We start from the raw sequence: 27,638 nt of genomic DNA on the forward strand, positions 1-27,638 counted from the left end.
TGGATCATTCTTAGCACTGCAGTGACACTTACATGGTGGTGGTGTGTTAGTGTGTGTTGTGCTGGTATGAGTGGATAAGACACAGCAGCGCTGATGGACTTTTTAAACACCTAATTGTCACAGCTGGACTGAGAATAGTCCACCAACCAAATATATCCAGCCAGCAGAGCCCCGTGGGCAGCGTGCTGTGACCACTGATGAAGGTCTAGAAGATGACCAAATCAAACAGCAGCAATAGATGAGCGATCGTCTCTGACTTTACATCAACAAGGTGGACCAACTAGGTAGGAGTGTCTAATAGAGTGGACAGTGAGTGGACACGGTATTTAAAAACTCCAGCAGTGCTGCTGTGTCTTATCCACTCATACCAGCACAACACACACTAACACACAACCACCATGTCAGTGTCACTGCAGTGCTGAGAATCCTCCACCACCTAAATAATACCTGCTCTGTGGTGGTCCTGTGGGGGTCTTGACCATTGAAGAACAGGGTGAAAGCAGGCTAAAAAGTATGTAGAGAAACAGATGGACTACAGTCAGTAATTGTAGAACTACAAAGTACTCCTATGTGGTAAGTGGAGCTGATAAAATGAACACAGTGTAGAAACAAGGAGGTGGTCATAATGTTATGGCTGATCAGTGTATAATTTTCAATTTTCTGAAAAAAAGACATTATATGGCATAGACCTAAAAAGTTTCTAAATGGCCTAAAACCAGGGCAGTAAAACACTGCAAATACAGTATGCTAGAGCTTTAGGGGTTAATTAGAAAGCAGACCCAGCTAAAGAGGAAGCGGTGGAATTGCAGTGTCTTGATTGTTTTTGTTTGAAACGCCACAATTATGCAGGAATCCTTAACATCTTTAACTATGTAACATATGTGGTCTTGTGTGTATGTTTGTACATGTCTCCTAATCTTTTGGCAAACTCACCCTCACAGCAAGAATATTTAAACAGATCATTTTACTCCTCCCACACAACACGCAGGCCTCCTTTTTTTCTCATGTGAGAATTTCTTTTTAGCAGATAGCAAGTCAGCTTGCTAGCATCTGGCCATCTAGCTATATGCTAATATTATAGGGTGACCATATTTTGGTTTTTAAAAAAGAGGACGCCTGGTTCGGGAAAGGAATGGGAGTGGGGGTATTTCATGTCGTTGGTGACACCATGGCAATGTGTATGGGGTAGAGGTTTAAATAGTTGACAAATGAGTCAATAACCATCCAGCTGTGTTACTGAACTTTAATAAATGTACAGCTGCTCTTTAACAAGGGCCTTTATGGTCAGATAATCTTATTCCTTCACATTCAGCATTAAGCCCTAAACAATAATAACAAATTAAAAAAAAACAGTTGTCACCTATAAATAAAAATCCCTTTATTTTTTAGTTTCTTTGATGTATTGTACAATTGTATCAGCCGACTTATTAGGAGTGTTTTTAACTTTAATTTGATTCACTTTAATTACTTGCTCCCATCAGTAGAAACCCAGCAGTAAGATGTGTCTTCTAGTGCTTGCTGAGCAATTTCCACAGAATGCAGTGCCATCACGGTACTGACAAGATGCAGTGCCATCATGGTACTGACGTGAAAATCAGACTTATTTTAACAAAACGGATGCACTCCTAAAAAGACCTAAAAACAAACCAATGCAAAAACATACACACAGAATAACCAGTGCAGACTAGAAAAGCCGAATCCCGGACATTTTTGGTGATTTAAAAATCCCGGCCGGACGTATGGTCACCCTAAAAATTACCTGCATAGAATTGAGGGTTTCTTCCTACCTTTCAAAACATGCAGAACTGTTTAGACTTACTACCACCCCTGATAAAATCAAAACCTCTTAGTACCACTTACTGTACCTACAGTACACTTACTTTGTACAAATTACAGGAACACAATATGTCCACGCTTCCTCTTTACTGATGTTGCCCTCCACTCTGACTGAGGAGAGCCATGACTAACACACGCCCCCTTCGACACGTGTGCTGTAGCCTACTGCATCTTTTCACCTGCACAAGGAGCGTTCATATGTGGATCAGTTTTGTGTATGGAGAGACACACTCTGATCCCATTATCCCTCGCCTCTGTGCAGGCTTCATCAATCAGCCAGCAGAGGTCGTAATTGCATCAGTTATGAGGAATCCCCTCCGGCACCCTCCCTTTGAACAACAAGGTGCAGGCGCCAACAAGGTGTAGGTTCGTGTAGGCGTTCAGCCTGCTAGTAGCAGAGCTGAGACTCAAACCGACGAGTTCAAGATGTCAGGTCTGGTATGTTGAATGGTTTACCACTGCACCTCCTGAGCACTCAGCTTTTTTTGTTCTATGTCAGTACTATTAAATGCCAAAAATTTTTCCATTTTTCATTTTGACATGGCATTATTTACTGCCACAAGCCTCTAAGGTCTTGAATCTTTCTGTGCTTTTTGCGAGCTTTTCTGAATGCAGTACAATCTCACCTTGCCATGCATCTCCCTACTGAATAACCTCAGAAGCATTACAGCGCAATTTCACATCTTTTAAGATGACCTTTTTGGAATGGCCTTTTAAATTATTATTATTATTTTTTTACATCAGTTTTAAATAAAGGGTGGCACAGTGGCTCGGTGGGTAGCACTGTCGCCTCACAGCAAGAAGGTCCTGGGTTTGATCCCCAGGCGGGGTTGTCAGGGTCCTTTCTGTGTGGAGTTTGCATGTTCTCCCCGTGTCTGTGTGGGTTTACTCCGGGAGCTCCGGTTTCCTCCCACAGTACAAAGACGTGCAAGTGAGGTGAACTGGAGACACTGAATTGTCCATGACTGTGTTCAATATAACCTTGTGAACTGATGAATCTTGTGTAATGAGTAACTACCATTCTTGTCATGAATGTAATCAAAGTGTAAAACATGACGTTACAATCCTAAAAAATAAACAAACATCTGATTTGACAGTCAGTTGATTACATGCAGATGTTGATACAACTACTAGGCTACTTATATATAATATATATATGTTATATATATACATATATATGTTATATATATGTTATAATATATATAGCAGTGATAGCTCAGTGGTTAACGTACTGGACCTGTAAACAGAAGGTTGCCGGGTTCAAGCCCCACCACCACCAAGTTGCCATTGTTGGGTCCCTGAGCAAGGCCCTTAACCCTCAATTGCTCATTGTGTAAGTCGCTTTGGATAAAAGCGTCTGCTGAAAATGTAAATATCAATATATATATAGTATATATATATAGTTAAACATTCCGGACCTTTGCTTCAAGAATTTTTCTCTAACTGGACCTTTTTAAATTTTAGTTGAATACCCCTGTTCAAGACCTTCATCAGTGGTCACAGGACGCTGCCCATGGGGTGCTGTTGGCTGGATATTTTTGGTTGGTGGACTATTCTCAGTCCAGCAGTGACAGTGAGGTGTTTAAAAACTCCAGCAGCACTGCTGTGTCTGATCCACTCATACCAGCACAACACACACTAACACACCACCACCATGTCAGTGTCACTGCAGTTCTGAGAATGATCCACCACCCAAATAATACCTGCTCTGTGGTGGTCCTGTGAGAGTCCTGACCATTGAAGAACAAGGTGAAAGGAGGCTAAAAAGTATGTAGAGAAACAAATGAACTACAGTCAGTAATTGTAGAACTACAAAGTGCTTCTATATGGTAAGTGGAGCTGATAAAATAGTGTGTAGAAACAAAGTGGTCATAATGTTATGGATGATCGTTGTTTATTAAGTACTTAGAATTAAGGAAAGAATTTACAGTGCAACAATAAATTACCGCTTTGAGAAAGTATATCACATAAATAACTCATAATATTGGTGTCTTATATAGGGAAAGTGTTACATTTATAAAACATTAACATATTCATCGTTTTATGTATGTATGCGTTTGAGTTTCCTGTTTTTATATGAAGTCATGCAGCAGCACATGACTGAAACAGAGAAAGTGATTGGTGGATGCCTGCTCCCGCACTAAAAAACCCGGGAACGTTGAATAACAAGCTGCACTCCAACTTATCTCTCGCAATTGTTTTCTTATTTATTTACTGATAAAATGCCGGCCACTTCAGAAATACACACTACTGAAGCGAATGGTGCACCAGAGGAGAAGAAGGTTCAGGAGGACGTAGCTGGTTTCTCTCTGTTCTGTGATGAACGCGGTTATCTGAACCAGATTAAATACATTCTGCAGAATGGCGTGAAGAAAGGAGACCGGACAGGAACAGGAGTGATTTCTGTGTTCGGTTCACAGGCCAGATACAGCCTCCGAGGTCTGCTACATTCACACACATTTTATTTATTTATGTTTCATTACACATTATCAATGTATACAGATTATTAATTCCTGTAAGATAACTGTAATTTACTTTGAGAAAAAAAGTAACATAAACTATGGCCAACTTACACCGATCAGCCATAACATTAAAACCACCTCCACCTCATTTTATCAGCTCCACTTACCATATAGACGCACTTTGTAGTTCTACAATTACTAACTGTAGTCCATCTGTTTCTCTACATGCTTTTTTAGCCCCCTTTTATGCTGTTCTTCAATGGTCAGGACCACTACAGAGCAGGTATTATTTAGGTGGTGGATCATTCTCAGCACTGCAGTGACACTGACATGGTGGTGGTGTGTTAGTGTGTGTTGTGCTGGTATGAGTGGATAAGACACAGCAATGCTGATGGAGTTTTTAAACACCTCACTGTCACTGCTGGACTGAGAATAGTCCACCAACCAAAAACAGCGCCCTGTGGGCAGCGTCCTGTAACCACTGATGAAGGTCTCAAAGATGACCAACTCAAACAGCAGCAATAGATGAGCGATCGTCTCTGACTTTACATCTACAAGGTGGACCAACTTGGTAGGAGTGTCTAATATAGTGGACAGTGACTGGACACAGTGTTTAAAAGCTCCAGCAGCACAGCTGTGTCTGATCCACTAATACCAGCACAACACACACTAACACACCACCACCATGTCATTGTCACTGCAGTGCTGAGAATGATCCACCACCCAAATAATACCTGCTCTGTGGTGGTCCTGTGGGGGGGACCTGACCGTTGAATAAACTATGTCAAGAAACAGATGGACTACAGTCAGTAATTGTAGAACTACAAAGTTCTTCTATATGGACAGTGAGTGTAGAAACAAAAAGGTGGTTTTAATGTTATGGCTGATCGGTGTAAAGGGCTATTTTTAGAGCATTAAGTATTACTACTCAGTGTTAGTATAGTGTTCCTAACAAAGTGCTTAGTGAGTGTATGTGTATATACAAAGTAATTATGTTTTCTGACTTTGCTTTTACCTTGTTTGAACTCTTTCCCAAGCTAAGATTCTTATTTTCTGAATTTAGATCAGTTTCCTATACTAACGACAAAACGAGTTTTCTGGAAGGGCATTTTGGAGGAGCTGCTGTGGTTCATAAAGGTAAGTAACTATTATAAAAGTTTCAGTATTTGTTGTTGTAACAATTGCACAATGAAACAATTAAAACAATGTAATTAAAGCAAGTGTATCATAAGAAAAAAAACAAATAGAGCAAATAAAAAGCACAAATAGATAAAGGAATGAGTGAAATTTGTTATTTATAAAGACAAAAATGCATATTGGACTCATGTCACCCAAATACAAAATGTTTCTGAATGTAGTGTTGTACAACGAAATCAGTGCACTAGTGGTGGTTATAAAAAAAACTATAAAAAAGCATGCATTCTCTTTACAAACAATTGTAAACACATTGTTAACACATATTTGCATTAGAGCTAAACTGCTAGTGCAAAGGGGATTTGAATGGTTTTTAATGAACCTGATATAAGAGGTTCATTAAGAATCATTCAAATAAATGGAAATGTACCTACTAAAAAGTATTTACATTGTTTGTATGCTTAACTGAATGTGTGTGTTTAGGTAAATTTAGCAGTAGGATTGTTCTTCAGCTTTTTAACATTTCTCCAGGGCGGCACGGTGGCTAAGTGGTTAGCACTGTCGCCTCACAGCAAGAAGGTCCTGGGTTCGATCCACAAGTGGGGCGGTCTGGGTCCTTTCTGTGTGGAGTTTGCATGTTCTTCCCGTGCCTGCGTGGGTTTCCCCCGGGTGCTCCGGTTTCCTCCCACAGTCCAAAAACATGCAAGTGAGGTGAACTGGAGATACTAAATTGTCCATGACTGTGTTCGATATAACCTTGAGAAGTGATGAACCTTGTGTAACGAGTAACTACCGTGTGTCTGTCATGAATGTAACCAAAGAGTGTAAAACATGACGTTAAAATCCTAATAAATAAAAAAAAAACATTTCTCCAACTTGTAGGGTTCAACGAATGCCAAAGAGTTGTCAGAAAAGGGGGTGAAGATTTGGGATGCAAATGGCTCTCGGGAGTTCCTTGATAAAAATGGTTTTACTGAGCGTGAGGAAGGCGATTTGGGCCCTGTGTATGGCTTCCAGTGGAGACACTTTGGTGCAGAGTACAAAGACATGCATACTGGTAGGTCTGTTAGTTCTACAGATAAATTAAGGTTTTATTTATTAAAATTGTCAACTGGCATGAAAGTAAGAGTAACACTATACCTAGGGCTGGACGATATGGCTAAAATTTATATCACGATATAACTCCTAATTTCGGTCGATACGATATAATTCCGATATCGATATGAATAACACAAATGTCAGAAAAACTGCCAAAAACACCAACATTGGATGGCTGTACCTGCAAACCTCTTTTCTGGATTCTGGCAAGAAATACAAGCTGAATACACGACTGAATCAGTCCTTCCTCTCTTATCAGCTATTTCATCTGCTTCTTTTTCAACTGTGGACAGTGGCAAAGCCAGACAGTTTTCATAGGGATGGCCAGACTGAGACCATTGCTCACACAGGGGTGGCACAGAAACTGTCTGATACCTTATTTTTGTATATGGCTAGTGGCTGTTGATCTAGTAATGTTTTGGTCACTCACTTGTTTACCTATACAGGCAGTGAGTACCATGTAGAATTACATCAAGCCTAGCATAATAAGCTTTTTATTTTTTCTCATTTTCCCTGTGAAAAACTAAAATATAGCCTATAACCTTAACAGAATTTCAAAGATATTCCTTTGCAATACTTGATCATTTGATTGCAAACTTGTGTGTACTGATGAGACTCATTTGAACCCCAGAACATGCCAGTGTGAATGCATGGAAAACAAATGTTAATTTTCTTTCAAGAATATGATACATTCTGACCAACACTATTAAGCCAAATCAGCATTGAAAATGGACTTTACTTTTAATAGCCTTCTACAATGCTGGGGCTTCTTAAAACTGAATATTCTATTTTCAGTAGAAGTGTTATTTAAATGCTATTAAATAGTTTTTTTTTTAAAAACCTCCCAATTAGGAGGAAAACAGCCCAATCTGGCAACAGTGGAACGCGAATATCCCGTTGGTGCCTTTATTCGTAGCGCGCCACAACTAATAAGAAGTAATATTAATAACTGGTATTAGTACTCAGTAGTAGTAGTACTTCTTCTGTAATTGTGTTGGTGGTTGACGTTCATGTTGAGTGTGTTACTGCACTGTTTTGATGGAGAACTACTTGCTTGAGGTGCGCTGTTGAATTACGTCCCTGTGGGAACCTGCGTACAGAAATGCTTCCGCAAAAAAGTAACACGGGCAAAGCGCACTGACGTAATGCATATCGATCGAATTTGTTTAAAAATCATATCACCGTTATTGAAACATTTTCTATCGCGATATATATCGATATCGAATTATTGTCCAGCACTATGTATACCTAATGTCTGCTGCAGTATATAAACCCCACTTCCAGAAAAATTAGGACATCAAATTATAACATTTTGATTATAACATTATAACAAAGTACCATGATGAAGGATGCTTGCAAATGTCAAATTTCAACACAAGATTGCAAATAACTGAGGTGTTTTACCATCCACCAGACATAATATTGGAAAAATAAATTTAGGGCATCCAGAGAAATCTCAGTCTTTGTAAGGCAAGGCTGGAAACCACTGCTGAATGTGTGTGATCTTTAAGTTCTCAGACAGCACTGCATAAGACACTGTCATGCTACTGATACTTCTAATTATAGTCTGAAGTACTTTATATACTGTTGTCACTTATCACAGTCCACCACTGCATCATGAAATGCAACCTGAAATTTGGTTAATTAAAGAGAAAACCATACATCAGTTCCCTGAGCCCGAGCTCATCTTAGATGGACTGTAAGACAGTGGCAATGTGTTTCAGTTTCAGCTTGTTTTTAAGAAAAATAGACAGTGATGTCTCCATGCCAAAGATGAAAAGGTGCGAAAAGCTAACATCTCTTACAGTATGGAGCTGCATCAGTGCCCACAGCATGGGTGACTTGTAAATGTACTTAAATAGGTACTACTGATGCAGAGGCATATACTGAAAATTTAGTAAGACCTCTTTTTCCAGGCTGTCCATGGTTATTTTAGAAAGACAATGCTGAGCCTTATTCTGCACATGCTACAACAGCATGACTTTAAAGACAGTGTGTGTGTGCTTGACTGGCTTGCCTGCTGTTTAGATCTGTCTCTTATTGAACATGTATCATAATGGGAAGAATCAAGACAACAGTGATCTTGTCCTGTTGTGCAGCTGAACGTCTGTATCAAGCAGGAATGGGCAAAAATTCCACTAGTAAAACTGTGGACTATTGCGTTTTATAAAATATTAATAGCTTTAATTGATTTGTCTTGTGTATGTGCACATGCATGCATTTAGAAATTCTAGCTCTAATGAACTCTCTGATTTACAGATTACTCTAACCAGGGTGTTGATCAGCTGCAGAAAGTCATCGACACCATCAAGTCTAATCCTGAGGACAGGAGGATTATTATGTGTGCTTGGAACCCTAAAGGTACAGACTCATGCAGTGCTCAACAAAGACTGACTGCTCACACTTGACACTTAATAGCTTATTGCTGCTAACAAATCGTTAAACAACAAACAAACATAAGTTATAGCCCACCTACACATAGTCACACATCTTTACTAACCAGTAACTGGAGGAGATTTTGGGCACATCTTATTCAGACAGTGAATTTTGCTTGAAACTGTTTCTTTCTTATTCATGTGTAGTTTGATTGTAGTAGAGTACACTTAAAACAAACCTCTCTGTCCTCTCAGATATGCCCCTGATGGCTCTACCACCCTGCCATGCTTTGTGCCAGTTTTATGTCTCTGAGGGTGAGCTATCATGCCAGTTATACCAGCGATCAGGAGACATCGGTCTTGGGGTGCCATTTAACATCGCCAGCTATGCCTTACTCACGTACATGATCGCTCATATCACAGGACTTAAGGTAAGCTGAGTTTTGCTTCCTTATTATTTGAGGCTAAATTTATTTTAACTACTGTGAACTGTACTGTCAATACAAATGTTTAATTACTTGCATGAGAAAAGTAACCAGACATCCAATATTTTTTCTCAAATAACATTGATCCTGTCCTGTGGACCTTAAATGACAAATACAAAACAGATTTAAGACTTTCCGATTCGATTTGCTTGCATCTGTTTTGTATGTCCCAATCAAGTCTTTTCCAATTTTTTATTGTGAATTTGTTGTTGCTTGCACAACTCCTGATCCGATCAAGGCGAGCCAGATCACCACATCGCATATTGCAGCGGCATTCCCTTCTTCAAACACGACTAATTGTGTTTGTGTGGACACCTGGCCAGATCGGTGGTTCTGCTGAAAGATTTAATAGATTCAAACTAGACTAGTTTGAGCACTCTGTAGAGGTGTGCTAGTGAATGACACCACTGTGCCATCTGAGTGCCTCCTTTGCTCTTTTAAAGATATGAATTCCTTAGACTTTGACTGCCAAAGTTTATTCACATAAATATAGGACCCTAAATATCTTAATTTCTGCCACAACTGGTCCTTTTCTATAATCTTGCTTGCACAGTTGCTTGGTTACTATGAAGATGGCTATATCAATATTAGTGTTGGGTTATAATCTAACTGAAAATTATAAATACAATGACCATCCATTTTCCCTTTCGAGACAAGTGCCCCTCACCAACTAAAAAACAAGAGTTGATGTAAAGTAAGGATTTCAATTTACATTTAGAAGAAAGTACTACAGTTTTATGTTTTCTTTTTTTTTTTTATTATCTATTTTTTCCCACTTTTTTCCCCCAACTTTTATCCCTATTCTAGTCATGTCCAATTACCCTGATTGTGTCCGCTATACTGATTCGACCCTTTTGCCGCTGACTGAGGACGCCACTCAACTGACTTGCGCCCCCTCTGGCACGCAATCAGTACAGCCTGCATTTTTCACCTGCACGAGCCGAGTTCATACACCGAGAGACACTGCGCACGGAGGGTCACACCCTGAATGTTATTCCTCAGCCCTGTGCAGGTGCCGTCAGCCAAATGTCGTTCATACTGCCGCCCAACCCAGTCGGAAAGGTAGAGCTGAGTTTCGATACGATGTATCTAGAAACCCAACTCTGGTGCGCTAGCGTACTTTACCGCTGCGCCACCTGAGCGGCACCAGTTTTATGTTTTCTAATGGATCTGGTAATATAGTTTTCCTAATTCACCCGACTTTTTACATAAAAACCTTTGCTAAGTCCATTTACTCAAACAAATAAATATAAACATTATATATATTGTTAAAATGCTAAATCAATGTATTAATTAATAATGTAAAACTGGTACAATGATGCTAAAAAAACAGTCAAAGCATTTGCTTTTTCACATGAACCCTGGATACTGTAACAGTGTTTTATGATTTAAAAAAGCTAGCCAAAACCAACACTGCGTTCATTCACCCATGGTTTAAAAATGAAATGGATCTGTATCTAAAGCGACCCGTTCATTCTAATTGTATGTCCTTATTCACTCTCACTGGGGCTTTACTAGCTCAGTTAGTGTAGGTTTATTACATGCATGTTTATACAGTGCCTTGCAAAAGTATTCGGCCCCCTTGAACTTTTCAACCTTTTGCCACATTTCAGGCTTCAAACATAACGATATGAAATTGTAATTTTTTGTGAAGAATCAACAACAAGCGGGACACAATCGTGAAGTGGAACGAAATTTATTGGATATTTTAAACTTTTTTTAGAAATAAAAAACTGAAAAGTGGGGCGTGCAATATTATTCAGCCCCCTTGCGTTAATACTTTGTAGCGCCATTTGTAGCGGAATGGTCCTGTATTTGGCTCCATCCATCTTCCCATCAATTTTAACCATCTTCCCTGTCCCTGCTGAAGAAAAGCAAGCCCAAACCATGATGCTGCCACCACCATGTTTGACAGTGGGGATGGTGTGTTCAGGGTGATGAGCTGTGTTGCTTTTACGCCAAACATAACGTTTTGCATTGTGGCCAAAAAGTTCGATTTTGGTTTCATCTGACCAGAGCACCTTCTTCCACATGTTTGGTGTGTCTCCCAGGTGACTTTTTATAGATATCTTTGAGAAATGTCTTTCTTCTTGCCACTCTTCCATAAAGGCCAGATTTGTGCAGTGTACGACTGATTGTGTCCTATGGACAGAGTCTCCCACCTCAGCTGTAGATCTCTGCAGTTCATTCAGAGTGATCATGGGCCTCTTGGCTGCATCTCTGATCAGTCTTCTCCTTGTTTGAGCTGAAAGTTTAGAGGGACGGCTGGGTCTTGGTAGATTTGCAGTGGTCTGATACTCCTTCCATTTCAATATGATCGCTTGCACAGTGCTCCTTGAGATGTTTAAAGCTTGGGAAATCTTTTTGTATCCAAATCCGGCTTTAAACTTCTCCACAACAGTATCTCGGACCTGCCTGGTGTGTTCCTTGGTCTTCATGATGCTCTCTGCGCTTTAAACAGAACTCTGAGACTATCACAGAGCAGGTGCATTTATACGGAGACTTGATTACACACAGGTGGATTCTATTTATCACCATCAGTCATTTAGGTCAACATTGGATCATTCAGAGATCCTCACTGAACTTCTGGAGTGAGTTTGCTGCACTGAAAGTAAAGGGGCCGAATAATATTGCACGCCCCACTTTTTAGTTTTTTATTTCTAAAAAAAGTTTAAAATATCCAATAAATTTCGTTCCACTTCACGATTGTGTCCCACTTGTTGTTGATTCTTCACAAAAAATTACAATTTCATATCGTTATGTTTGAAGCCTGAAATGTGGCAAAAGGTTGAAAAGTTCAAGGGGGCCGAATACTTTTGCAAGGCACTGTATATGACTTGTTTTGCTGAATGAAGCAGTTCTACTTTCAGCAGAACAACTAATTCAGTCACACACCTTGAAGGTTTGGGGAGGAGGGGTCAGCTGTTACACCAACACAGTGGTGCAATATTTAGTGCATAATATTTAAAAGCGAGTGAGCTTTGGAATGCAGCCTTTTTATCTATCATCATCATAACAGTAATCTGTAATTACAAATTATGTCTGTCAGATTTTTATTTGCTGGTCATTTTGTGTCTTTACAGCCTGGAGATTTTGTACATACTCTAGGTGATGCCCACATTTACCTCAATCACGTTGAGCCTTTAAGAGTGCAGGTATGTTGTGGTATTGAAAATGTGTCCACACATAAGGTGACTAAGTTTTGGTGTATCTTCACATTTTCCTTTTTCCCCCCAACAGCTTCAGAGAGAACCTCGTCCTTTCCCTAAACTGAAGATCCTTCGCACTGTGGAACGCATTGATGACTTCAGAGCTGAGGATTTTGAGATTTGTGACTATGATCCCTACCCCACCATCAAGATGCAGATGGCTGTTTAAACACTACAAACTCTTGGTAAATGTGAAAGTACTTCCATGTAGATGCTTTTCTAAGACTTTGTTTTATTGGATTTACTGGTTTTACTGGTTTGGGATATGCACTGTATGGTCAAAAGTATGTAGACCTATCTTTTTTATTGAGCCTAACTGGTTTATACAATCAACTGTAATTAAGAGAAAATTTTACACACTCCAAAAGCACTTACAAAAAGTGCGGCCTTACACAGCTGCTAGGAGAAGGGGGATCGGCAACTTCCTGTTACTGTTCATTTGGCCATGTATGTGAAAGTGTGTTTAATGTAAAAGCTTTTGTCAGTTTTCTTTGTGTAGAATTTGTATTTAAAATAAACACTTTATATCCAAAACATCTTTATACTGTAACTTGAAAAAGTAAGGTGGTAATAAATGAATGTGGGATTCTGAGGGGAAAAAGTGATCTACACAGGGTTAAGTATAAATGTATTTGGATTTGTGTAAATTAAGCAATGTAAACTGGTTAATTATACAGTATTATATAAATACTGTAATTTGATTTTTAAATACCAAAAACAAGTAGTAGTGTTAATAAAAAGTGCAGATATTCTTGTAATCAAGTACATCTGTAAAATGGTTTTGTTTTTAACAAAACGTTTCCACTTCAAGTGCAATAGACACATTTTTGATTCATAGATTTGGTTTGTTTCTCAGGAATGATCACCCTTTATGACAAAATCCTTGCATAATTAGTATTATACAGTATAAGACATTGGTTCAACACTGGTTCAAAAAACCCCTACAAATCAAATTGAACCTGGTACAACAGGTACATAAAGTTCTTTTTGGATGGGATTTTGTGCTGGTAGCAATTTGTCAACTGACACTGGATGATTGGCAACCCTACTACAAAATGTAGTCCCCTATTAAGATGATTCGAAGGTTTTGATTAAGTTATGATTGTTAAGCAGCAGTTCCTCAGTGCATAAGCGTTTAAGATTTCTGCTTAAGAATGTTTTTCCACACTTCACCATGTGGAAACTGGTGTTTCTGCACCGATGTGTCTAGCATCTCAGAAGAGAATCCAGGATCCTTAAAGGAGAAAATGCCAGTATTTTTATTAATATGTTTGAAATGAAGTCACATACCCTTAGTCTAAAAACCCACTGTAACTTAACTAGAAAGTTTATAATCACATATTTTTGATGCACTCTGGTTTAAATTTATTTTTAAAAATACTAAGATTTTCAATGGCAAATCAACTGCAGGTCTTAAATCTTATACCAATTGCCCTTTTCGTGACCATCCCTTAGCTTCTGCAAGAGCAACACATCTTGAATACAACTTTAGATGTTAATGTAACACATCACAATTGAAAAAAAACAAAAAACAAGGGTGGTTATTGAGGTCCCAGTGGTTTAATCATGTTGTAATCAAACTTTAGGTCATACAGACTAGCAGTAAATTTTAAGATCAGCAGTATTATGTAAGGGTTGAATAACTGTCACTGTATTCATTCAATTAAATGATAAAGACTTAGTTCTGCATAAAAGTTTATTTATACATCCTTACTTTCTTTGGGGGGTTCAATATTTCTGATTGCAATTGTTAGACATTCTTGGCGTAAAAAAAAATAGTACAAAATTTGATTATTAGGTTACATGTTTTTAAAAAATGATTTAAAGGACTCACCTTAGGAGGCATATAGTGGGCATTCCTGATTATAGTGGGACTTTTAAAATGTTCATGAAGGTGGTCCACATATTCACACATCCTAGCACAGAATAAGAAGCGTATGAATTTATGCTCATGCACATATACTGTAAGTCCCAGTGTTCATGTGTATTTTTGCCATTTAAAATTGTATATTTCAGATTTACATACACACATTTTCACATTCAATTTGAGTTATGAACGAAATATGAATATTTTAAAACGTGTTGTAAAATAATGTGTAGATACCACAAATTAATATAGTTAGTATTAGTATTTTGTCGCCAAGTTGTTATTGAAAACTACAAATTAAGCCATCTATGGTGAAGAGATAATTAGCTGTTTACAACCATGTGGTTACCTTTTCTCCTGTACCTCTCAGCAAAGCCACTTCAATAATCCCAAGATTTTAAAATCCTGTATTTATTTTTAAAGGGATTCAAGTCAGGATATGCAAGCACCTTTACCTTGTTTGGAAACTAGTCTTGAGAACAAATCACTAGCCTGGGCATGAACAAACAGTGTTTTATTTATACTTGCCTGCTGAACAGCTTTAGGGGTAGCTTAGGGGTTAAGGTATTGAGATAGGAAAATCATGGGTTGAAGCCACATCACTGCCAGGTTGCCACTGGTGGGCCCCTGAGCAAGGCCCTCAACCCCCCAACTGCATATTGTATATATTGTATGTCGTTTATATGTACGTCACTTTGGATGAATGCTGTAAATGTGTATTGGGCAATCACTAGTCTCTTGAGTCAACCACAAATATTCCATGATAATGATTGCTTTTATGAGTATATGATAAGTAGGCAGAAGACTAAAATAACGTCATTCCATATGGATGTCTTCAAACAACATCATATGTGTTTTATCTAAAAAACTAAAACTCACATTTATTCTGGTGCTTGCATGGCGCTAGCCCACCACCACCACAGCGATGCTATTGGCTGGTTGGGTGTCTACACAGACATTATTGACACCTAGTATTTTTGAGTCCCTGGATCCATCAAACCTAATTTCTCACCTGTTATCCAGACTGGCTGACAAACAGATGTAGTCAAACAGAATGAGATGCTGAACAAGCTCACAGAGTCCCACTCCACCAGCATGAGGACACACTGGAACTGCAAACAAAAACTGTTATATATATAAAATTCTTGAAATAATAGTTTATACCTCTAAGCTCCACAGAAGCTCCAGTAAGTGGTACCGCCAGACCAAAATATGCTACATTTATGGAAATAATAATAATAAAAATATTTTTTTTATAATCTGTAATTGTTTATAATCTGTAAATCTTATTTCAGTTATTCACATTTTTAAAACATGTTTATCTTGTGTTAATTAAACAATTTATGTAAACTACACAGATACTGTACTTCATTGCATTCATACATCAAGCGGTGCTTCAAGATTCACCAAATTAATAATGGCTAGCTATAGACACTGCTAGTGCCGAAACAACCGTCACATGGTGGTACAATGTCAAATGTCAAAATGTTTCTCTAATCCTAAGTGTGCTTGTATCCAGGGCATGTTGCTGTTAATGGTTAACCTCATTGTAGCTAAGAAGTAATACCCACTATGTCCACTATGTTTCCACATTTTCTAAACTCTATTTATTAAGAATTTTAAAAACAAATTACATCAATTTTCTAGTCACCTTCCTTTGTGATGCATTTTCCCCAGCGTCATACCAACTTATTAAAGCCATCAGGAAAAAATGTTTTCGGTTGAGCGTGTAGCCACTGATGCACCGCTGTTTTCACATCATCATCACATAAATCTTCTTCCCCTTAAAGCTTCTTTGAGAGGTCCAAAAAGGTGAAAATCAGATGGCGCTAAATCTGAACTATAAGGTCTCTCTGTCTCTCAAGACATGACCAATTACTACTCCTCCCGCCCTCACCTTTTCCTACCAAAATATAAAAGTGCGGAAACTTTTTGAAGATCCATCATGTGCTCACTCTTCTACTGAGATTGGTTGATTCAGCCACAGCTGTCAGTTTTCTTAAATTATACACGTTCAAGTCTATAGCAACAATGTGGCACAGTTTCAGCTTGACTGCACAAAGTCTCTAATGATATGGTTTGACAAGCATGGTGAGTACTGCAGAGCCCTCATCTTAACTCCACCTTGAACAGTTAGACACCCAGGTCCTTGAGACCCACTCTACCAGAGGCACCATCATGCTACTCATCATTAAAGCTAAAACTAAACTAGCACTAGAAATGTTGCTTGCAATACTTAAAAGAAAAACCTGACCTACCCACCTGGAACTGAGAGCTAGCATGTGATTCTTCTTAGACAGCCTCTTTTTGAGCTGCAGCATTATTATAAAGGTATGCCATCCTTCCCAGAGAGCCAGATCAAATAGAACAGATATGGGTGGCTTTGGCATTATTGGGGCTTTAACTATAGATCATTAAAAGAAAAGTACAGTACTTAGTGTTGAACTACTCCAAAGCCCCAAGTTCTAGTTTAACTAACAACAAAACCTACTAGAAGAGTGAATAAACATCTTTCAAGCTGTTCAATTACACTGGGTGGCACAGCAAGTAGTGTGGGTGTTGAACAGCACCTTGGTTCAAACCTTGCCACTGATTCCAAGGAGTACATTGGAATTTTCCCACTTCCAAAAATACCGAACTTGGATTTGCCATTCTAAATTGCCCTAAAGTGCAGGTGAGTCAGTGTGAGATTGGCACCCTGACAACCCTGTATTTCTGCCCTGTATCCAGTGTTATTTCTGTGCCGCTCGACCCAGTGCTGTTCTGAACAAAATAAAGTGGTTATGAAATGTTAATGAATAAATGACTATAATTAAGCTGTTCATACAGGGCTTACCTTTGAACTTGGCAGCCATTAACATAATAGCAAGGTTCTCGTTGACGCTGCCCACCCTACAGCTGTCAATCTGAACAAACTGCAGAGCTGAGGCCTGCAGAAACTGCTTAAACATCACCCTGTTATGGCACTACAACACATTTCAAATTAGTTTCATGCTCAATTATGCAAACGGTGTAAACAAATTAAATCACGCTTACAGACCTGTTCTCCTGTGGCAACTCCAATTCCCAAAGGTGCAAGAGCCTGCAACCCACATGATACAAACTGTTAGTGATATATGAAACTGCAAGGAGGTGAGATGATAGTGGATGAGTTTAAATACCTAGGGTCGAGTGTACAAAGTAATGAAGAGCATGATAGAGAGAGGTAAAGAGGTGAGTTTAGGCAGGGTGGTGTAGAGTGGCGGGAGTGATTAGTGAACGGTGTCTGCCAGAGTGAAAGGAAAAGTATACAGCAATGCGGCCTTCTACGGGTCTGTTCGAAAACCTAGTGAGCCTTCTACTTAGATGCATTTTATGTCATCCTATGCACGCTCCCAAGAAGAAGGCTGTTTAAATTCTCAGATGCCTTAAAATGCTGCCTAGTAAGATACCTTAAATTTGAACGGTATTTTGACTTAATAATGAGGGAGCATCCGATGCTTTCTTAGCAGTAAAGGCAATCCCAACATTCAGTGCGGCACAACTTTTCTTACAAAAAAATTACAAATATGGCAGATGAATGCAGAGCAATGAACTAGTTATTTTCAAAATTTAAATTTGTATAAACATGTACGAGTGTCATTCATGTGCAAATTTGGGCTCATCAGTGACAATTTAACCGTTTTCGGTACACAGAGGGAGATGTTAGTTGACATGCTAGTGTGTTGTGCCACCTCATCTCATTGGTTTGAATGGCATGAGGCTGTGTTAGCTTAGTAAGCGAAAACTGATGTAATCACTGTAGTCGCTGTCGTAGCGCGTCCGAATAACCTGACTTATAAGTCGATGACTTATTAGAATCATCTCTACTTGGGCAGCTGCAAGATAGCTCACTAGGTTGTCGAACAGACCCATTGTTGTATGGTTTGGAGCTTGTGACCTCCAAGATGAAGAGGATGTGATTCTCAGTAGGAGTGACAAGGATGGACAAGATTAGAAACGAATTAATTAGAGGGACAGTGCAGGTAGTATGTTTTAGAGACAAAGTCAGGGAGGCGAGATTGAAATGGATTGGGCATGTGCAGAAAAGGGATGCTGAGGAGAGGAAGGCTAAAGAGGTGGTTTATGGATACAGTGAGGAAGAACATGCAGGTTGTTGGGGTGACGGAGGAGGATGTTCAGGTTTGTGCAACATGGAGACGAATGATCTGCTGTGAAGACACATAACGAGCAGCCAAAAGAATAAGTAGTGATAAATAAACCGTTAATTAGCACTAATTAGTAGGGATGTAGCGATGCACTGGAAAACAGTTAAAAATCGGTGCGCATGTGCCACGATTTGAATCGGTTATTCATTTTAAGATGAATCGATATTCACTTTAAACAGCAGAGGGCACTGGTGCTATATTTTTTTTACACAATAAGGATAACGTGCAACATTTTTCGGCATAGTTTGCACCTATCTCAGAAATAAAAGGGCATTCATTATTTAGATAAATTAAATATAAGCACAAATACAGTATTTTATTTTAAACAGAAGTAATAAAAGGAAAGGTCATAATTTTCTTATGTCTTCAATTTCATTTTGTTTAAAAAGTGAAAAAAATCGTATTGTGAACCCAGTATCGTGAATCGTATCGCATCGTGGGTAGAGTGGGATTGTTACATACCTACTAATTAGGTAATTTTATTACCCCCTACTTTTCAGGTTCAGGTGTTCAGCCATACTCACTGCTAACATAAATCTAAATAAAATCTATTCTAAATTTGTTTCAGATTTTTGGAAGAGAACTTTTTGTTTTTGTAAGGGGTCGGTCCACGCCGCCGGTCACCAGCACCAGGGGGCATGGGCGGCGCAGTAAGAGCTCCAGTTCCCAGAAGCCCCAGCACTAATTACTATCAATCAGACACACCTGCAGGATGCTGTATAAAAGCTCACACAAACCATTGCTCAGTACTGCATCTTTGTAGAGGGGCAGACGGTATGGTTATTAGGAAAAGAAGAAAAGGAAAAGAAAGGGAAAGCTACAACAAACAAGTAAAAGTAAAGAGAGAAAAAGAACAGAAAGCTGAAACAAAAAAAGTAAATAAATAAAGTAGATTAACTGAGATACAAACTCTGGGTGAGCTGAACTTAAAGGGTTCAGCTCACTGTCTATGTTTACTTCTGAGAAAACAAATTTTAGTTAAAGGAATGTTTTCAGCCCTAAGGCTGAGGATAATTTTGTGTAGGAGTATTTATTAGAGTCTTCCATTGTTTGAGTAAGCCATATTCGGCGTCTCCTTTGTTTGCCGTTTCCCGCCTTTTTTACTACCACCTTTTCGAGTGCTTTTCCCATTTGTACATGTCCTCAGTGGAGCAGTGGTAAAGCACTGCTCTTCGGTTCAGTGAGTTGCTGGTTCGAATCCAGCCTCAGACACCCAACAGTAAAAGCACACAAACACATTCTCCACACCTTATTTCCTTTGTTATTATATTAGTTCACTTTCACGGTCCCCCCCATCCCTTAACAGTTTCATCATTATTGTTTGTTTGGGTTTATTGCCATATCAGCAACATATTGGCTATTTTATGGCATAGACAGATATTAGAACTGTAAAACATTATATGCTCAGATTAGTTGTTTAATATGAAGACTTCTAAAAAGTTAAGGATTTTAACTGGAGGAATCTCAAACAATTCTTTTATATTTTCAACTCTATAAAAATAGTCTCTGATGGCTGAAATTGTAGGACATAGTAATAAAATATGTTTGGTTGTTAGGGGTGTATCACAGAATTGACAGGTTGGTGCCTGCTCTCCAACCAGGGGGTGTCGGTGGGTAAGGGCAGTATGATCAATTCGGCACCTGGTTATAATTGTCTGGTCGTGCCTATTTAAGAAATCTCGATTGTGTTTAATATTGATGTTGGGAGTTACTTCATTTCATTCAGTTTGTTTTGGGTATTGGTGGACCAGTCTTCTTGCCATTTTATTCTGCAATCGTTTTTGATTTCTGGGTAAGCATCAGTTTTTGGGATGTATCTCCAAACAATCTCTTTGTTTCTTGCTTCCTTTGCCAAGCTGTCTGCTTTTTCATTTCCTTCTATACCATAGTGACTGGAAATCCATCAGTAGACAATGGCTGTATAGCTGTATGGCAACTCCTCGGCTGTATAGTTCTTTGTCCAGTTTAAGCAGTTCTTGTATTCTTGTGATCTGTTCTCATGGACTCAAGTGCTTGCACGCAGGATTTAGAGTCAGAGCAAATCACATATCTGTTATGGGGACTAATAGATATATGTCTAATGGCCAAGAGGAGTGCATGAGCCTCTGCCGTGAATATTGAGGCATGATGAGGTAGGCGAATACTATAACAGTGGCCGTTGGTAAAAAAACGCAGCACACACTGTGTTTTGGGAAACTGAGTCTGATTGTGTTGTAGAAAGACAGGCAGTCAAGTGATGACATAGTCTTTTTCGAGGACTTTGCTACATTAAGTATTACGTTCGGTTTTCTCAGAGTCCAGGGGGCAGGCAGAGGGGGCTTGGTGGGGCCCTCAGGGATATTTAAAGTGGTCAGTATGTGGCCAATTCGCAGGCCAAGGGGTCTGATAAGCTGGGGTCTGGCATCTTAAAGATGAGCAAGTGAGTCATCGAAGATGGCTTGATACGTTGGATTATTTTTGTTATCCTGAATTCTGAGGGCTGTTTGTAAGCTAATCTGAAGTCTTCTGATTTGGAAAGAGGGTTCTGAGGGCAGTGCGTATAGACATAATTTGATGAGTTTGGCCCTGACCTCAATCCACTACAAATGAATTGGAATGCCAGTTGCGAACTGGGCGTTCTTATCAAACATCAGTACCCGACCTCACTCTTTTGACCTCCTTTGACTAAATGGCTACAGATTCACAAAATACAATACTAATTATTATGGAAATCATTCAAAGAAGAGTGAAGGCTGTTGTAGCTCAAAAAGGTGGACTCCACTGTCATGCCCATGATTTTGCATTTGGATAACCAACAAACTTATGGTTCAGGCATATTTATGACGAAGTTTATAGGTAATACAGGTTAGTAGCTACCTTGGAGATGGCAGCATGTCCAAGGATGTCATCTGGAGATGTGGGTTCTTCTATCCACAGTGGGCGGAACTCTGCTAGTTTGGTTACCCAAGAAATGGCGTCACTTACATCCCATCGCTGGTTGGCATCGATCATCTAACAGTGGAGAGGTGATGGATCACACAATGTTTTATCTTTGACTTTACTTTATTCTGAAAGATTCCTGGCTATGACCTGTTAGCACTGCATGGCATGCAAACAAGAACAATTTTTGACTAAAAAGTATTTGCTTCAGCTCAGGTGGCGCAGTGGTCTATTAAGCTTGCCCACCACACATTTATGTGCCATTAGCTGGCTGTGTTTATAAACATTTGACTTTAGTGCAGTTTAGATGTTGTTAAAATTTACCAAAGTATTCTCAGGGCCGATCATCTTTCGAATGAGGCTGCATCTGCGAATGTCATCCTGCAGGTCTGCCCCCACCTTCACTTTGAACTTCGTCCATCCTTCAGCTAGTGCTGCAGAACACAACTACACATACACGAGCATAATTACCGTGACCTTATACATATAGTTTTATTCTGCTGCTATTTTCATTATTCAGTTTTTGAAAACACACCTGGGTAAGCTGTTCATCTGAATATCCTAGCCAGGCACATGATGTGGTGTAGGCTGGATACCCTTCCTTTAGCATCTGTTCCTCTGTAAGGATTAAATTAAGTCTTATAATCAGTATTACTTTCCATTGGAAAATATTAAATTAAACATGTATTAAAATACTTTTGGCCATTGTATTAGTACTTTTATCTACTTGTTTTTAATGATGGTTAAAACTGTGTTATAAACATTGTTTTTTATTAATAATAACTTACAGACAGAACACTACCAATCTTACAACTAAGGATTAACATGCATGGCCCTACAGTGTCTCAAACACCTCACCATTCAAACAGCAAAAACACCATGAGAAACTATTAGACTTTAACACAATATCCAAATGCTTTGAAATCAGTGCATTTAGTGTGTATCCTCAGTGTGACGTTTCGTTTTTACATTAAAATTATGGATGTTACAAGAGTTTGGAACCCCCTGGTCAAAAAGTTACAAAAGAAAGTAACATTCTTCACATTAAAATTACTGTTATGCAATTACTGCTTATGTGGTAAATTTTAATTAATAGTTTGCCAAAAAAATATGCCACATTAATGTTGTAGTTTTCCAAAAGGTTACACATGGCAAACTATTAGAATATGTGCACCAAAATCTAAAAAATAATAAATGAAAAATAGTTTTTCAGTATTTTGTTATAGTGTTTAAATGTGTTAACTTAGTTACACTAACAATTGCAAGCATAAACTCTGTCAAGGGATGTTCAAACTTTTGCATGGAACTGTAGCTATATCCAGATCTATATTAAATGTTAAGCCACTTACCTCTTTGCTGCTTTCCCTTTTTGGCTTTTTCCAGTATATCTATGTCCATATAGAATAGAAAGAGAGAGAGAGACATACAAGTAGGTTAAAATATTACTGAGTAAACATAATCTAATTAACTGCTAATAATGATGACCTTACCTAATGCTTCCTGTTCAGTCAGAGCATCAGTAATGTATCTGAAATCTATACAGCGAATGAGCTGTCTCGGGTCCTGCGCATACAAACATACTTCCTTGTTATTGGACCATTTCCAGTATTTTGCAGTCATTAAATCAATGTTTGCACACGATGACGGCAAACTCTGTTTATATACTGGGTCTATGAGCTTACCATGTCCACCAGGAGCTTCCACAGGGGCTGGAATAATGATAGATATTACATTAGTTTCATGCAGTATATGAAAATGTAAATCTGCATTGTGGAGTAAATTTATTTCATTTTATTTTATGTTTTTATGCAGAGAGTTCGCCTTCCCCCGGAATCAAAGGGCACAATGCAGCAACACACCCCAGACAAGATGCCAATCCATTGAGGGGCCTTTGTTATCATTTAACCAATGAAATATTTAAATAAGTCGTCAACAAAACTTAAAAAGTGCCTTTCTGCTAATCTAAAAATTTCCAATGAATTCATTGCAATTCCCTTGCTGCTTGCACTGGAACAGTGGTAGCCTAGCGGGTAAAACTTTGGGCTATTAATAGGAAGATTGCCAGTTCAAATGCATCCTCTGCTATGCAGCCACTGTTGGGCCCTAGAGCAAGGCACTTAACCCTGCTCCAGGGGCGCCATACATGACTGACTCTGCGCTCTGACCCCAGCTTTATACTGTACACATGTATATGTATATATGACAAATAAAGACATTCTTCCTCTTCTACCTCCATGCTGGCCCAGAAGGTAGAAGAGGTGCAGCCTAGCATGAGAATAGCAGCCAGCTGATTCTTTTTACCTGCCAGTGGTTGATTCTCCCAGTCAATCAGCATAGGTCACAATTCTGCAGAGGCAATGAAACCCAGTGGACCTTTGTGCCTCAGCCAACTGTGCCTGTTGGATGTCTGGCCAGTTTGATAGCACAGCTGAGATTCAAATCAGTGGTAGTGCAGTGGTAGCTCAGTGGTTAAGGTACAGGACTAGTAATCGGAAGGTCGCTGGTTCAAGCCCCACATGTGCCAGGTTGCCACTGTTGGGCCCTTGAGCAAGGCCCTTAACCCTCAATTGCTTGCAGTGTATACAGTCCCAACTGTAAGTCGCTTTGGAGAAAAGCGTCTGCTAAATGCCAAAAATGTAAATGTAATGTAATCTGAGAGCCCAAGTTCTCTGTTGTTGGTGGATTAGCATTACAGCCCGAACATTTGCCAACCAAGCATCAAATTTTTGGGGTCTCCAGAATTTATAATATGTTTAATTTGTCTTGTAGGTGTAGCTGTTTTTGGTTTACTGTTTTTGCAATAAATAGTATGTTTTTTTTTTTCTTTATGCATTTTCTCCCCTTTTTAGCGCGTCCAATTGCCCGATTGCATCATGCTTCCTTTCCACCAATGCCGATCCCCGCTCTGATTGAGGAGAACGAAGCCCCCTCCGACACATGGGCAGCATGCCGTATGCATCTTATCACCTACACTTTGACGAGCGCAGTGCAGCTCAGCATTGTGTACGGAGAGACACACCCTGAGAGCACTCTTTTCTCATCTCTGTGCAGGCGCCATCAATCAGCCATCAGTCGTAATTGCACCAGTCATGAGAGAGAGACCCCATCCGGCTTAGTCCTGCCCATATCTGAACAACAGGCCAATCGTTGTTCATGTGGCCGCTCAGCCTTAGACGGCAGGCAGAGCTGAGATTCGATACGATGTATTCGAGATCCCAGCTCTGGTTCCAGCGTGTGTTTTTACCGCTGCGCCACCTGAGCGGCCCAATAAATAGTATGTTTAAACCTTAATTATAGAATAATGTCACACCAAAGTTTCACTTTTATTCCACCACACATTACACACTTCTATTTTATTCTAGTCTGCTGTAATCATGGTTCTGATGCTCCATTTTACTGTATAAGCAAATCCATCAGTTATGAGTGAGTGTTTTTGACAACACTCTGTCCAAACTGATAAGCTTAACAGAACTAAGAAAGGTGTGAGCAAATGTCATGTATGTGTTTTACCTTGCCCTCTGCACGTGCCCACATATCCCAGATAGCATTAAGGATGGCAGCTGTTGCCAGCTGAATGACTCCCTTCTCAGGTCCAATCTGTAATTGAGTCAACAATAAAGCCAGAAAATGATTGACTACCTCTTCATTCATTTACACATTTTTATGTGTCATGTTACTTACCCATCTCATTTGGCCATCGCTGGTTAGGATTCTGTAGAAGCTTCTAAAATCACTCACTATCTCTTCCAACGTCTTTCCGATGACTAAAGTCGACAAGGCCTCCACAGCACATACAACTACAGACAGAGAGACTTAAGCTTATATGAAGACCCTGAAAAAGTGAAGTAAAATTCACCTATTTCACTTATCAGTCAGGGGGCCGTTGCCCAATAGGGGGCCTCAGTAGGCCTAGATGGGGGTCCCATTGCATTTGATTGTGAAGAGCATAAAATAGTCACACGGGACGGACTAATCAATAGGTTATTATAGGCATATAGGAGATTTCTTGTGATTTCACATAGATCTATTTTAAACTGCCACTGGGTCTTTAAAAATTTAGAAATATTTGATTCGCCCCCCTCATAAGTGCAAAGGTCAATGGATAGGGACTACGAATGATTCTGATTTAGTTGTATGTCCAAATCCCCTTGAAGCAGACCCAGGTAAGCAAGCTCAAAACCACCAGTTTACCAAAAGTAAACCCACTACATCAACCAAAATGAGAAAATACCAAGATATTTATCTTTATCATGGATTCATTGAATTTCACATGAGCAAAAAAACTAAACCTTTTTGCACACACAGCAATTTCAGACTCGACTCAGACTCGTTTCAAATGACTTGGACTCGACTCGTAACTCGCAAAAAATGACTTGTATACAACAAAAGTCAGCATGTGTTAACATTATTTACGTGTGACAGAACTGGCGCTAATAGTTGAAAGACCGCTATCTGATCCAATCAGACCTTCTGATTTAAATTTTTAGTAATAAATGCTGTTATTTGCATTTATTCAGTTTGCAGCGTCACACAGATGATTGTCAATGAAACTTTTGATTGGCTTTCTAACGAGTTCGTCTTTTACTTCACAACCGGGAAAAGTTTGGAGGTTTTTAATTATAAGCACATTTACAAAATAACGGATTATATTCCTAATGGGACACACGGTTATAAATCTAATAGCATCTGGAAGTACAGAAGTTAAGGTAAGCAGTGGTTATGATTTTTTGCTGTGTTTTGGATTTTGGCTGCTGTGCCTGATTTATCGTGCGCTTTTGTTTTGCAATGAACGTATCAGTTTAAGCTTTTAACTGGTACCTAGGAAAGTAAAAGCACTAAGTAAAACGGCAAAATACAGTCGCAATATTGATTCGACCCTTCACCGCTGACTGTGGACACCTCCGGTACGCACAGTCAGTACAGATAGGGTGTTTTTCACCTGCACGAGTCGAGTTCATATACTTGACGGGCACTGTGTATGGAGGGCCACACCCCCATCAGCATTATTCCTCAGCCCTGTGCAGGCTCCATCAGTCAGCCAGCAGGGGCCGCAGTCGCACCAGTTATGAGGACCTATGATCCGACTTTCTTACCCTCTAACCCGTTCGTTGGGTTAGAGCCAATCGTTGTTCATGCTGCCGCCCAGCCTAGTCGGAAAGGCAGAGCTGAGATTCGATACGATGTATTCGAAACCCCAACTCTGATGAGCTAGCGTACTTTGATGAGCGACGTGTGTATATTATATTAACTCGTGACTTGACTTGGACTCTAGCCTAAAGACTCGTGACTTGACTTGGACTCGTATTTTGTGACTTGTAAACATCTCTGCTACAAATAATAATAACGAATCAAAATCTTTAACCATAGGTGTACATTTTATTTGTCTTTTTTTTTACCACAAGGTGGTGCCATTTTACTGGCAACAGCCAGTGCAATACCAGCACTATAAACAGCCCCGTTGTATTAAATCCTACAGTGTGTATGTATTAGTGATTGTAAATATTATGAACATTATAAATCTCACCGATCTCAGTTCCTCTCCCCACAGTGAAAGTTAATCCATAACCTCTCAGATCGGTGTCTGTCTCCAACATCACATATGCAGCAGAGTAATCTGGATCAGTGTGCTACAACATGTCACATGACACACGAACTGTCAAACACACTGCTACTCCGTATCAGACCAGTTACAAAGTGAACCGATTCTCCATGCATCAGTTTAGTAGTTAATAGTAGTAGATCAATAGTAGTTAATAATAGTAGTAGATCAATAGTAGTTAATAATAGTAGCTGATAAAGTCTGTGTGACATTTAAAGCGGAAATATGCTTAATAACATCTATCGCTTGCTAAATCTGCAGAAGCGTTATTAACTCACTGCTGTAGTTTATACACACCATGGCGTCTGAACCATGCTGCTGTAGAGATGTAGGAAACCTCACATCGGTTACACTCAGGTTGGTGAGTTTAGCTTTCAGCATTTTGCAGTCAGTTTGTAGACAGTAGTCAATCCGTCGCTCCACCGTGTACAATTCAGTAACCTGTGAAATTTACGAACAAGTCCCGC

The 27,638-nt window shown here is 39.3% G+C and overlaps 2 protein-coding genes across 3 annotated transcripts; one reads left to right on the forward strand and one right to left on the reverse strand.

Annotated features, from left to right (window-relative positions):
- Positions 1-3,998: 3,998 nt before the first annotated feature.
- Positions 3,999-15,783, forward strand: tyms (thymidylate synthetase). 2 transcript variants are annotated; one of them, XM_062994012.1, is made up of 8 exons: positions 3,999-4,275; positions 5,362-5,435; positions 6,315-6,489; positions 8,790-8,891; positions 9,161-9,336; positions 12,474-12,545; positions 12,631-12,784; positions 15,490-15,783. In XM_062994012.1, the coding sequence occupies exons 1-7, from the start codon at positions 4,059-4,061 to the stop codon at positions 12,766-12,768; spliced, it is 954 nt and encodes a 317-aa protein (XP_062850082.1). In that variant the 5' UTR covers positions 3,999-4,058; the 3' UTR covers positions 12,769-12,784; positions 15,490-15,783. The 2 variants fall into 2 exon arrangements, with proteins under 2 accessions (XP_062850082.1, XP_062850081.1); XM_062994011.1 differs by lacking the exon at positions 15,490-15,783 and having other exon boundaries at positions 12,631-13,133.
- Positions 13,137-27,600, reverse strand: enosf1 (enolase superfamily member 1). Its single transcript, XM_062994010.1, has 15 exons — positions 27,469-27,600; positions 27,097-27,199; positions 25,254-25,369; positions 25,083-25,169; positions 23,255-23,281; positions 23,063-23,135; positions 22,922-22,960; positions 22,108-22,190; positions 21,897-22,019; positions 21,510-21,644; positions 17,507-17,548; positions 17,303-17,432; positions 15,479-15,578; positions 14,434-14,515; positions 13,137-13,833 (listed from the first exon to the last, which is right to left on the reverse strand). Exons 1-15 carry the CDS (start codon positions 27,550-27,552, stop codon positions 13,735-13,737), a joined length of 1,323 nt encoding a protein of 440 aa, XP_062850080.1. The 5' UTR covers positions 27,553-27,600; the 3' UTR covers positions 13,137-13,734.
- Between the last annotated feature and the right edge of the window lie 38 nt (positions 27,601-27,638).

The sequence above is a fragment of the Trichomycterus rosablanca genome, chromosome 4 (assembly GCF_030014385.1).
Source record: "Trichomycterus rosablanca isolate fTriRos1 chromosome 4, fTriRos1.hap1, whole genome shotgun sequence".
In the NCBI taxonomy this organism is placed as follows: domain Eukaryota; kingdom Metazoa; phylum Chordata; class Actinopteri; order Siluriformes; family Trichomycteridae; genus Trichomycterus; species Trichomycterus rosablanca.

Excerpts from the sequence above, each read along its gene's own strand:
- tyms (XM_062994012.1), top strand. The coding sequence starts at position 4,059 with ATGCCGGCCACTTCAGAAATACACACTACTGAAGCGAATGGTGCACCA. Across the intron at positions 5,436-6,314 it reads AGCTGCTGTGGTTCATAAAG|GGTTCAACGAATGCCAAAGA; the intron begins GTAAGTAACTAT and ends TCCAACTTGTAG. Across the intron at positions 8,892-9,160 it reads GTGTGCTTGGAACCCTAAAG|ATATGCCCCTGATGGCTCTA; the intron begins GTACAGACTCAT and ends CTGTCCTCTCAG.
- enosf1 (XM_062994010.1), bottom strand. The coding sequence starts at position 27,552 with ATGCTGAAAGCTAAACTCACCAACCTGAGTGTAACCGATGTGAGGTTT. Across the intron at positions 25,170-25,253 it reads GCGATGGCCAAATGAGATGG|ATTGGACCTGAGAAGGGAGT; the intron begins GTAAGTAACATG and ends ACTCAATTACAG. Across the intron at positions 17,433-17,506 it reads GAGTTGCCACAGGAGAACAG|TGCCATAACAGGGTGATGTT; the intron begins GTCTGTAAGCGT and ends AATGTGTTGTAG.